At 31.0% G+C, this 12,351-nt stretch overlaps 1 protein-coding gene across 1 annotated transcript in view; it reads right to left on the bottom strand.

Moving 5' to 3' along the window:
* The window catches only part of LOC100203155 (cytadherence high molecular weight protein 2), a 32,899-nt gene that overhangs the window by 2,928 nt on the left and 17,620 nt on the right, over positions 1 to 12,351 (bottom strand). The window contains exons 3-4 of the mRNA XM_065812997.1: positions 8,204 to 11,003; positions 7,956 to 8,109 (exon numbers count right to left, since the gene is read on the bottom strand). Coding sequence (XP_065669069.1) covers positions 7,956 to 8,109; positions 8,204 to 11,003 — 2,954 coding nt within the window. The remainder of the gene's footprint in view (positions 1 to 7,955; positions 8,110 to 8,203; positions 11,004 to 12,351) is intronic.

Here is a 12,351-nt window from a genome sequence, read left to right as displayed (position 1 = left end):
ATCGTTTTGATTCACTGTTAAATTGCTCTAGTGTAGTCTTTTTTTTTGATAATATCTGGAAATTTTTTCCAAAAATAAGGTCCGCAATCTTATTAACAATTTAAAAATAGCTTCCCATTCAATTAAATACTGCCGTATTCAATTAAATACTGCGGTAATTGAATAGAAAGTTAATTTTAAATTGTATTTTGGAACAACAAAGTTGTTATCTGAAAACTTTGTTGAGCACTTGTGGTCAGGGTCATCTGTAAACGAGGACCTTTTTTTAAGATCTCTTTGGGACAGCTCTGGTTATGGTTAATTTTACTAAAATAAAATTGAAAGATTTTTGAAGGTATTTTAGAGACATTGCATTATTTGTAAAATATTGCTGTGCTACAAGTAGTCTTTTAACCTTAAATTTCTAACCTTAAACTTCTAACCTTAAACTTCTAACCTTAAACTTCTAACCTTAAACTTCTAACCTTAAACTTTTAACCTTAAACTTCTAACCTTAAACTTCTAACCTTTTTTTAATAAAAAAAAAAACTCTATTTGGTATAACCAGGCACGCCGGAATAGGGTAGCCTAGGGTAGCAACTGCTTCTCCTGCCCTTTTGGATGCGGTGGCAAGGGTAGCATGAATGTGCCCTTTCTAGGAAATAGGTATGGTAAGTTTTTGTGGTTTAAAATCATTTTATTATCCAACATTTCATTGTCAATATTTTATTATCAATATTTACCAACTGGAACTGGTAACTAGGTGGGATAGGTGGTAATAGATTAATTTTTTTTCGAATTTTTTAAAGAGAAAACAATTTAAAATTGATTTAAACGAAACTTTAAAAAATATTTTATTGAAGAGAAAAAAAGGGCCCAGAATCAATAGGCAGCAGTGGCGCAACTTAGAAACAACTCAGACCGGGGTAATAGAATTTTTTGTAAATCGCAATCACGTTTAGAACTAATATGTTTCCGAAAATCCATTCGAAATTAAATAAAATATGTTATATTAAATTTTATTCTTCTGGCTATCGACATACGTTACAAATTTTTGTTATTATACTTTAACTCTTTATTTTCGAGAAAAAGAGAAAAAAAAAGGAACACATTGTGAAGACAATATACAGTGATAAAACAAATATGGCAATAGTTTTTTCCGTTAGTATTTTTATTTTAAATGATTATTTTTGAGTGGTGATTATTTTCGACGATTATTTGCGTAAAAGTTTATATCTCTTAGTACTTTATTTCTTAATCGTAATCTTAACATAAATGTAACGGTTTTAACCATTGAACGGTCATGCCGAAAGACTTCAAAAGAAAAAAACTAAGGAATTATCAAAAGCAGCAGCATCACTTCATCAGATCAAAATTATTACTTTGTTGAAAAAAACAACAGCTGAACCGGTGAAGCCAGATAACCATCACGGTGAACTACAGAATCAGGATAAAAGTGACTAGGCAGTCAAAAAGTAGAAAATACAGAAAAACGGGAGTCCGATGCTAAAGTTGGTGAAATTCTAACGGAAAATCTTGTTAAAAAAGCGGAGGATTTCAGTGAAATTGATAATAAAAACAGTGACAGAAATAGAAGAACTTGTATTAAGGCTTGGTTTGATGAGTTTAGTTGGTTATTTTATGATCGATCACTAAAAACTGTCTTTTCTGAAACCTGTACAAATTGTGATTCATGTTCAAGTGGAGTGTTCTAGCATGGAGTCGGGAAAGAATGTAGAACATGGAGCAAATCTGCAACAGCACTAAAAGATCACGAGGACTCCAGTGTTCATAAGGCTGCAAATGCTCTAAAGATTGTGAAAGAAAATATAAAGTTTACAATAATTAATGCTAGAATTGACCGAATATACATGGAAAAGCAAGTAGTTCGAAGAAAAGGCTTGCTAGCTCATTTCGGAACATTGAAAACATTGCTTCGACAGGGTGTAGCTATAAAAAGTAATGATGATAAAGAATCTAATATTTAACAGTTTAATTTGGATAAGAGTAAAAGTGACAAGGCATAAGAAATGTTGATGATTGAAAACCATTATGCTTTCTCTCAACATTTTGCAAGAGCAAGAACAACTTCTTACCTCAGAAGCACGAAGGCAGAATGTTGAACTGATCATTTCTATTCGGTACTTGCAGATGAATCCTCAGATATTACTAAGAAGGAACAAATGTCGTTTAATATAAGAACTTGCAGTGACAACTATGAAGTGAATGAAGATTATATCGGAGTGTATGAATGGTCAACGGTCTTTCTTCAGATGCCTTGGTGACACATTTAAGATATCCTTTTGAGGTGCAACTTGGAATATACAAAAGTTGCCGGATATGGCTTTGATGGAACATCAGTTATAAAATGCAGCAAAACTGAAAAATATTTTTGGATAGCAAGCACAATATTTTGATTGCATGGCACATTGCAGCGAGTTGATTGTTAAGGATACATATGCAATATCAACACTACTGTCAGATTCTCTCAGCATTGTCCAGTCAATATATACAATTGTTGGGGCATATCCAAAGCGTGTTGCATTTTTCGCACAAATTCAACAGGATATATTGCGTGAGTCTGAATCAGATGAATAAAGAATATTGCTACGGATGTCTATGTCAATAACTCGATGGACAACACGAACAAAAGCAATACAAGTGGTGTTGGAGAAGATTGCAGAACTCCGTATAATATTGAACAGTCTTCAGAATGACAAGACTATTGCTGCAGAAACAAGAGCACAAATTAAAGATTCATTATCTCAGCTTTTATCAGTAAAAACACTTTTTGGAATTGCAAAGCACTTTTGAATTTTTTACTATTCTAAAGAATCTATCGAAGCAGTTACAAGAAATTAATCTGACAGGTAATGTCGCAGTATTCTGCATTCGAAATGCGTCCCAGAGATTTGCAGAACTTAGATCAGATAAGGAATTTAATAGAATTTTAAAGACGAAAAAACAACAACTTGGTATTAAGCAAGATAATGAGTCTGAAACTGAAGTTACGCAGAAACAAAAAGTAATACCTAAAACATTACGCGATTCAGTAGTTAGTGAGAAGCTTACATTGGGCGGTGCAATGACTAGTTCTGTCAAATCAGAGCAAAAACAAATCTTATTCTGAAGCAATTGGTGCTATTTAAAACAGTTTAAGAGATTTGAACAGGACGTATTAACAACTGTAAAAAATATAAAAGAAGTTTTAATTTCATTGGTGAATAAACAAGGTTCCCCACCGTTATTATCTGGAATGCCATTTTTTAATGATATCGACATCTTGGAACTAAAAGTTGAGTTGAAGGGGCTACCAACAATTATTAGCCTGTACAATACTATTGCATCAATCAAAATACAGAGTGTTTCAAGAGTAGCAACTATTGCAGATATTTTGCCATGCCATGCCAGCTGCAAAAGTCGCCAATAAATAAATACACAAATTAATGAAGCTTTACTACACCATACCTCTATCAACATCATCATGTGAAACAAGCTTTAGTATAATGAACAGAGTAAAAACATGGGTTAGGTCAAAAACTGGAGGCAATTACCTGAAAAACATCATGTTTGCGACAAAATTAACATTAAAAAAATTGCCAAACAGTTCATTGAAATGAATGATAGCAGAATGAAATATTTCGGCACATACACTTGAAATAGTTCTAGCACCTTGTAAAGCTAAGAATTGCATAGGATGAAATGTACTATTGTCATCTAGAAAGTAGCTAAGAAACAGTTGATTTATTTAGTAGACTGTTAATAGCCTGTTGTAACCTTAAGAGCGTATTTGAGGGGGTGCGGGAGTTGCAAAGGGGGCAATCGCACCCCCACCCCCCGCGTAGCTCGTATTTTTTTCTAAATAATACATTAATTAATAATTTATTTGAATTTATTTGAATTATTTGATGAAGATCGTAAATCGTAATGATATCATACTTAATAAGAACTTTATGCCTGCACTGTGGTTACACTGATTTTGTCGTGATGATAATATTCATAGTTTTTGCACGGCATAGAAGATAATCTTCGACAGTGCTGGCAAAAAGTCTTGCAACAAGGCACAATTTTACAAAAATCAATGTTTCCACGCCAGTAGGCTCAGTTTTATTATCTTATATTTTTATCTTTAGGTATAAATATATTTATAAAGACAATTTTGTAGCTTAAACAGTTAATTCAGTGAAAATCATGGCTAAGATTCGGCAGCTTAGTAAAGAAGAAAAAGCATGCATTTAACGTCTTGCTAAAAGTGGTATGTTTCATGCAGACATTGCAACAATTTACATGGTTGAACGCACTACAATTGGGCGTGTTGTAAAGCAGGTTATCCCCCTGTCTCCTAAAAAGAGGTCTGGATGTCCGAGAGTCACTTCACAGCGTACTGACCTCAGGATGGTAACAATGGTCAAGATGAATCCTTCAATAACCTCTGGTGACCTACAGAACAGCATACCAACACTTTCTAATGTCTCAAAGCGCACAATCCGTCACAGACTTTCTGCGGAATTAAACTTACTTGCACGAAGGCCATTTAAGAAGCCATTAGTAACTGAAAAGATGAGGAAAAAGTGCATTGAGTTCTGCAAGAAGCATCAAGATTGGACAGAAGAGCAGTGGATACAGGTGATGTTCAGTGATGAGTCCACGTTTCGTCAGTTCTCTGATGTTAAGCTTTTTGTTCGTCGACCTACTAGTTCTAATCCTACCAATCCTAAATACACATGCAAAACTGTGAAGCATTCACCTTCTGTAATGGTGTGGGGTTGTTTTTCTGCTCATGGCCTTGGAGATTGATACTTTTTGCCCAAAGGAGAAACTATGAATGCAAAAAAATACCTCAACGTTTTGGATGAATCTCTAATCAATTTCATGATTATTCATCAGTGCACAATTTTTCAACATGATTCAGCACCTTGCCACACTGCGAAGTCTGTGAAGCAGTGGCTTGGATCAAAAAACATACAGTTCCTTGATTGGCCTGGAAATTCTCCAGATCTCAACCCAATGGAAAATCTTTGGATGTTAATCAAGAAGCGTGTATCTGCTAAGAACTGCAGTTCATTAGATGGTTTAAAAAATGCTATTCGTCATGTATGGTGTACAAAAATTACATCAGGACTATGTGAAAATCTTGCCAAATCCATGCCCAAACGAATTAGTGCTGTGTTAAAAAACAAAGGATATCTTACCAAATATTAATAGTACATCTGTTTAAAATGATTATACAATGTAATAAAAAATAATTGAACTTGTTTTCGGTGAAAATATAATATTTTTTGAAGTATTATTGTTTTTGGAAGTAATTATGAAAAGCAATTATGATGTTGCAAGACTTTTTGCATTTGTGTACACATTGTAAACATTGATTTGTGTAAAATTGTGCCTTGTTGCAAGACTTTTTGCCAGCACTGTATACCGTATAATACGGTAGTAATACGGTTCGTATTATTACAGAACCTTATTACTGTGGTTTTTGTTTGCATCCCAATTGAACAGAGCCAGTATCATAAAATCTGTGGTATTACCGATTAACTTATACTAAGAATTCAGCCATGATATAAAGTAGGTAGTGATAATGACTAAATTTAAATTGTATTACTATTCATTACTAAACTTTATTGTACTTTGCATTTTGTTTTGAGTTTATATGTATTTAATTTTAATAAAAGCATAACTAATAATGTTAATATGAGTAAACGCAATGCTACATAAAGTTTATTATCAAAATGGCTGGACAAACGCCCGAAAAATGAAATTACTAATGATATTTCTCCGAATTCGAGTAAATCAAATGTCGATATTGAAAAACTATCAAATTTTCTAGATATTCCTCAGTGTCTGCAAGGAGTTAAAGATCAGAATAGTTAACCACCTATTGTAAGTACATCAATGAATGTGTGTAATGAATTTACTACCGACGTTGGTTACTTTGTACTAAAAAAAGAAACTGTATGAAATTCAAATAAAATTACTGATACTATGAACTATAAATTGGCCAAAAACATATTTTTGTAGATTGAAAACATGGTTAAGATTGAGAATAGGCCAAAATCGATTAATGGGTTTGATTTTGCTGCATGTTCGCAGGCATATTATTATATCCATTGATGATATAATTGAAATATTTTCTAAAAGAAAAAAGAAAAATATGGACTTTTTTATTTAAGTATTTGACTACCAACCTTATGTTGGTATATATTTTGTATATATATATAATGTTAAATAAATATTTAATTCGATTCAATTTGATTTTTATTTATTTACGCGAAACGCGAATGAGTAACAGGAACAAAGCTATAGGTAATCGATTGTAAATTATTTTTAGTTGGTATTGAAGAAAATTTAGTTCCGCCCTCCTTCCCCCCATGGTCTCAACTCAAATACGCCCTTGTATAACCTTTAGTGGTAATTGCACTGTACACGCAATTCGTAATGTAAAAGTAGTAGACAAAGTGACATTTTATTGTGTGTATTTTCTGGAGAACGGTAGGGTTAAGTAAAAGGTTTATTTATATTAGACATTATATGTAGTAAAATATTGTGTTGATATTTTGGCAAGTGCCCTTGTGTTTTGGTTTGCCACCCCTGCCCTTAGGCCCTTCGGGCGTGCCTGGGTAAAACTAAGAAAAAATATTTAAAAAAACTAATAAATATATTATTTACATAAAATAACAATAAGTTAAGAAAAGTACCATAATCTAACATAGTTTAACATAATCTAGCATAATCTAACATAGTTTAACATAATCTAGCATAATCTAACATAGTTTAACATAATCTAGCATAATCAATAATAAACTAAAATGCAATCAAAAATATTTAATAATGAGTCATTATTAAATATTTTTGATTGTATTATAGTTCTTTTGACTGACTAGTTTGAACGTCTTACAAAAAAAACGTTTTCATAAAAGAATGTATTTGCTGTTAGCAAAAAAATGATAAAGTTTTAGAGTATGATTTGAAATCCCCAGTTTGAGCTTTAATGCACCAATGTAACGCCAATCTATTGAAAAATAAAGTATGCCAACTTTAGTAAGATAAGCAATCAACTTTATGCCAATACAAAGCCAACTGTAACGTTATGTCGGGTCAAATTAGTTAAACAAAAACATCTAACTATTGACATTTGAACAATGCCAACGTTGGCCCAGCAAGTGGCCACTCATATGCAAACGCAATGCCAACATTCGTTCAACTAGCTGTTTGCTTTAAAATTTATAATACTAATAAGAAGTATAATATGTATACTATTTTAATAATAGAGAGCAATAAATAAAGGCAACAAATTTGCCACGAGTGTTGTTAGATTTATTTAGCTAGTTACAGTTTTTTTTTATAATTAATAAATTTATACTTATTTCTAAGATATAGCAAATATAAATAAAATAGTAAGTATATAAAAAATTATTTTTTTGACTATTTTGTCTTTATAAAAACATTAAACATGTCTCTAATCTTTTCTTATTGCGTTGACAAGCCTAATATTTGGTTTGCCGGTTCGGCAATTTTAAGATTTTTAAATTTAACTTATTTAGTTTAAGGATTTATCTAAGCATATCCTTTTACAAAAATATAATAGTTGAATATAAAAGTTATAGAAATATTATTATATAAATTTTAGTTTAAAAACCGTCATTTGACATCAGTGGGAACATTAAAATATATAGCTTGTCTTCAGTACCAATTTTAGGAAAAAAATTTGGCCCAATTTTAGGAAAATGGGAAGGAGGGGGTAAACCTTTAAAAAGTACCGACCGCCTTTTAATATAAAAGTCCTTAAAACTAAAAATATGTTGATTAACATGTATCTAATGCCGACTGTATTCCTGAAAAAATCGACTGTAAGTTACAACCTATAGTCGGTTTTTTGAAGAATACAGTCGTGATCCCACCCCTTTGAAACCACCCCTGCTTGTCTTGTTACCAGAAGTAATTTGCAATGAGTTTATTGTTTATAAACTATAACTTACATTAATTAAGTTGTTATTTGATAGTGAGACGTGAGATTGTTGGTGGTCAATCCTTGCTACTGCATCAGAATCCGAATCTTTTTTTTTTGATCTGTTTATTGTAATACTTATATCTTGGTTTAATTTTTCTTCAAAAAAGTTTTCTTCAATACCACTAAAAAATTTCAGATATTTTATTCACTCAATATATATTGTTTCGTTTTTAGTAAAAAATAAAATTATATACTTAAGAAATTAAAAAAATTTACTTGAGAGAAAATCCTAGTATTGTATAAATTTGTTTCATGCCTGCTCCGCTTGCTTTAAGTTTTTCAATCATTTTTTTATGTCGATTAAAAAATTTTGTTCGTTTTCTTTCTAAAAGTTCTAACTTTTTTTCTTTTGAAGTCAAATATCGAGTGATCCCGTTTAATTGATTTGAATGGCGGTTAGACGTCTGAATTTCAGGAAGCCGAAACCCAACTTGGGGTTCTTCTTTTTTTATAAATGGTAATGGTGTTACTGTTGAACTTTCGTAATTTTGATTTTTTCTAATTTCAGGTAATTTAACAACAGATTGTTTTTTAGCCAATTTAGTCGGAGAACGAGTATATTCATTTGATAGTGCGCTAAGAATATCATTAATCTGTTCTCCAAAAAAATATAGTTCTTTCGTTTTAACCGCCTTATCGCTTATGTCTTTAGCAATAGAGATTTTGACTTTATCACTTAAATGTTTGGATTTAGTTATCTCGTTCAGGAAACGTAATATTTGACTTAATAAATGAAATTTATTTTTTTCCGAATGACTTTCCGTATTTTGCGTTTCCATATTTTCCTTTGGAAAGTTATTCTCTTCAAAGAATCCACTTTCAGTCCATTTTCTTTGAATTGGCTCTTTCTCAAAAGCAGGTTGATTTGTTTTATTCTCTTTAAGATTTGAAATATTTTCAACTAACTCAGACGTAGTTAACGGGTTAAGTACCGCAGACGAAGTTGACGGGTTATGAATCACTTTAATATCTGTTTTAGAGCTTGTTAGTTTAATGTTGCTTTTTGAATTTGTGTCAACTTGAGATTTTTTTTCAATTAAAGATACCGGCTCAATTGGAAATGCCTTTTCAATGGAAGATAAAACGTTAGTTGGAGGTTTCATGTCAGTGACAGATTTCATATCATTCGGAACTTCATTATTTTTAATCAAATTTTTAATTTTTTCTAAAAGAGATACCTTTGGTTGTACATTGGAAACTAATTTATTAGATAACTCAATTTGTTCATCCGTGTTGCTTACTAAATTGTTAATATCAGTATTATTCTCTTTGCCAACTGTATTCTTATTGCCATGCTCATCAGTTTTGCTATTTGTATCACTTTCTCTGTTTGTAGGATGATTAATGTTTTTATAAATTTCGTTATTTTTGTTAATTCTTTTGTTATCTCTGTTATTTTTAAATGCGGGATACGATGAATCTGTTTGAGTAAAGACATCTATAACTTTGGTTTTGTGCGAGACTAGTGCTGATACGATTTCGACAGTTGATTGATTTAATGGCATATTGCTATTAGAAATACTAACAGAAGCTTTTGTAATGTTTTCTAAAATAATTTGACCTTCATTAGGTTGAAGATTATATATCTCATTTGCGTCCCTTCCAGGTACATTGTTTTTTTGGAAAGAGGGCAAATGATTACTTTTTAAGTTCTTCATTGCGATAATCTCCGCATTTAACGACTCAATTTTATTGTTTAAGTGTGCACACTTATTACATTTAAACTGATTTTCTTCTTTTATCTGACTTGTTTCTGCTTGATTAAATAATATGGAACTTTTTTTAAGATTTAACGTGCGATCTTCTTCATGAACAAACAAACTTTTTTCTACCGTTTCAACGCAATTTTCTCGTTTTTCATTAGCGTGACGTAACAACTCACTTTCCTCCGTTTTAATATTGGAAAAAGTGTCAACTGTTACTTGTTCTAAGAGTTCATTGGCTTTTGCAAGCGATTCTTCAAGATTGGTGCACTTTAATAAAGTTTCTTTAAGTGCTACTTCAAGGCTAGTATACCTTGTCTCAAGATTTATATACTTAGTTTCTGTATTTTTAAGATTTTCTTTGCATTGATCAAATTCTTTTTGCACAAGAATGCGCTCATTTTTTTTTGTTTCCTGTTCCTTTTGCAGCTTTTGTATTGTTATTTTTTGATTTTCAAATTTCGTTAAAGTATCTTCTAATATTTCTTTTTGATTATTAAACTCGTGAACCAGCTTTAAAAACTCTTTTTCAAGACGTTGAAAATCAACAAGACCTTCTTGTCTAACTGATCTTAGTACACTAACAATCTCGTCTGCAGCATACTTCCAAGTATCTGCTCTTTCTTTCGTCTCCATTTTGATTTTGTGAATTTTTTTAAATTGTTCAACAACTAATTTTTTTAATTCCAACTCGCGATTATTCTTTTGCGACGTTTGAAGCAAATTTGTTTTACTTGTAATTCCTATGAATCTCTTAAAAAGATTTTGGAGGATATTCAATCGGTTATTAGTATCTTTTATTGCTGTTGATATCTCTGAAGAAATGTTTTCAACATTTTCAAAGATTGAATCTTGCAATTGCTTTGAACAGTTGTTTTCATTGAAAGAAAAAAACACGTCTCTTAGAATATCTTCACGATCAATACATAATTCCGAATAGGTAGCAAGTATTGCCGAGATCTGATTTTCAAATGCAGTCTGTAAACTATTATTTTTTGAAAATTTTAGTCTTGAAGCTGTCAAGTTTTCGTGAGAGCAGTTTTGGCAAAATGAATCGAAAATATTTGCAACTCTTGCTTTGATTCCCGCAAACTCGTCTCCCATTCGTTCTTGTTGACGTTTTTTTTTTTCTACATCAATTTTTTTTACGATGTTGTTTAATGAACCAAGATCATAATGATGATCTTTTTTAAAAACTGTTGGTTCTTCGATATTGCCGACTATTTCTTCGTTTTTTAGTTTTTTTCTTTTCGAATGATATTCCGAATCATCAAGAAGCGACAAGCTTGAAGAATATTGACTGCTATCTTCATCTAAATTTTTGGATAATATTTTTATTATTAAAAATTATATTTCGATTACATTAAACTAATATTTCTTAAAATATTTATTTATTTATAGCCGTAAATTTATAGATAATGTATGTTATGTAAAACAGTGACCAAGTAAATCACTATTATAACCAGTTTTGTAAATATTTGTCTACTTTTAGTCTACTTTTGAAAGAAAGTACAGTGAATTAGAAAGTTATCTTTCTGGTAGTTCGTCCCAGAATTTTGCTGATTTATTATACAAATGATTGTGTCTTAGAAGACACAATCAATTGTAATGGGTTTGGATACTCACGCCTTATTTTAGAATGGTGACCACGAGACAAGGAGTTAATACATTTTAGTGGATATATATAATGATAACTATATGAAAAAGATGTATTAATTTAAAGATTTAGATTAAATTGCATTGAAGGCACCGAAGCTCATGTGATGGTAGATTTAATCTTCTTAGTCTTTTGCAATATAGAAGATGTCTCAAGCTGGAAGCCCATTTTGTTGCTTTGTTCGAACAGATTTGACTAAAGCTATATTAGTTTTTAATTATATCTAAGTATATATAACTAAAAACATTTTTAGCAAAGAGCTCAAATAGTCACTCCATATTCAAGGTGGTTTTATAAACACTTTATATGATTTGAGAGCTTTATTTTCATCAATGAAAGTGAATGTTTTTTTAGCATACCAAGAACTTGTAAAAATTTAGAGACAACTGTTTGAATATGCGTGCTCCACTTGAGGTTAGATGTAAAAATGACTCCAAATCACGCTTATTTCTCTTTCGTACAGTTTCTTAGGCATTAATTTATTCCATGTGTTTGTTTTATTTTGCAGAAAGTAATTATAATTGGGGTTGGTTTTATCGTAATGAATTGTAATGATCGTAATGAATAATACAGCATTTTGAAATATAAAACTTAAGTCATCAAGTATTTGACCACTCGTATATCAAATTTAGACAATCCTGCAGATCAACAAGATTAGTTTGCAATAAGGTTTTAAAAAAGAGTTTTGTATCGTCGGCAAATATCTTTGAAGTTTTGTTAAGTTTTGCAAGATCATTTGTGTAGAGAAGAGAAGCGGGTCGAGAACAGAACCTTAAATGTAAAATGTACAAATATTAGTAAATTCAGGGGCCCATTCTTAGCAACTATTAACATATATAAATTTTATTTATTTTGAGAAATGAAGCCCAGGAAACCAAAGAAATATATATATTACGCATAACTAATGAGTATTTATATTTAGTGACAAATATTTCAAGTGACAAGTAACAACTTAAATGTCAACTTAAACTTCTTAATTATTATTCCAAAGGTTTTTCGTTTGA

The sequence above is a fragment of the Hydra vulgaris genome, chromosome 12, assembly GCF_038396675.1.
Source record: "Hydra vulgaris chromosome 12, alternate assembly HydraT2T_AEP".
Lineage (NCBI taxonomy): Eukaryota > Metazoa > Cnidaria > Hydrozoa > Anthoathecata > Hydridae > Hydra > Hydra vulgaris.
This window is presented reverse-complemented; position numbering and strand designations above follow the sequence as displayed.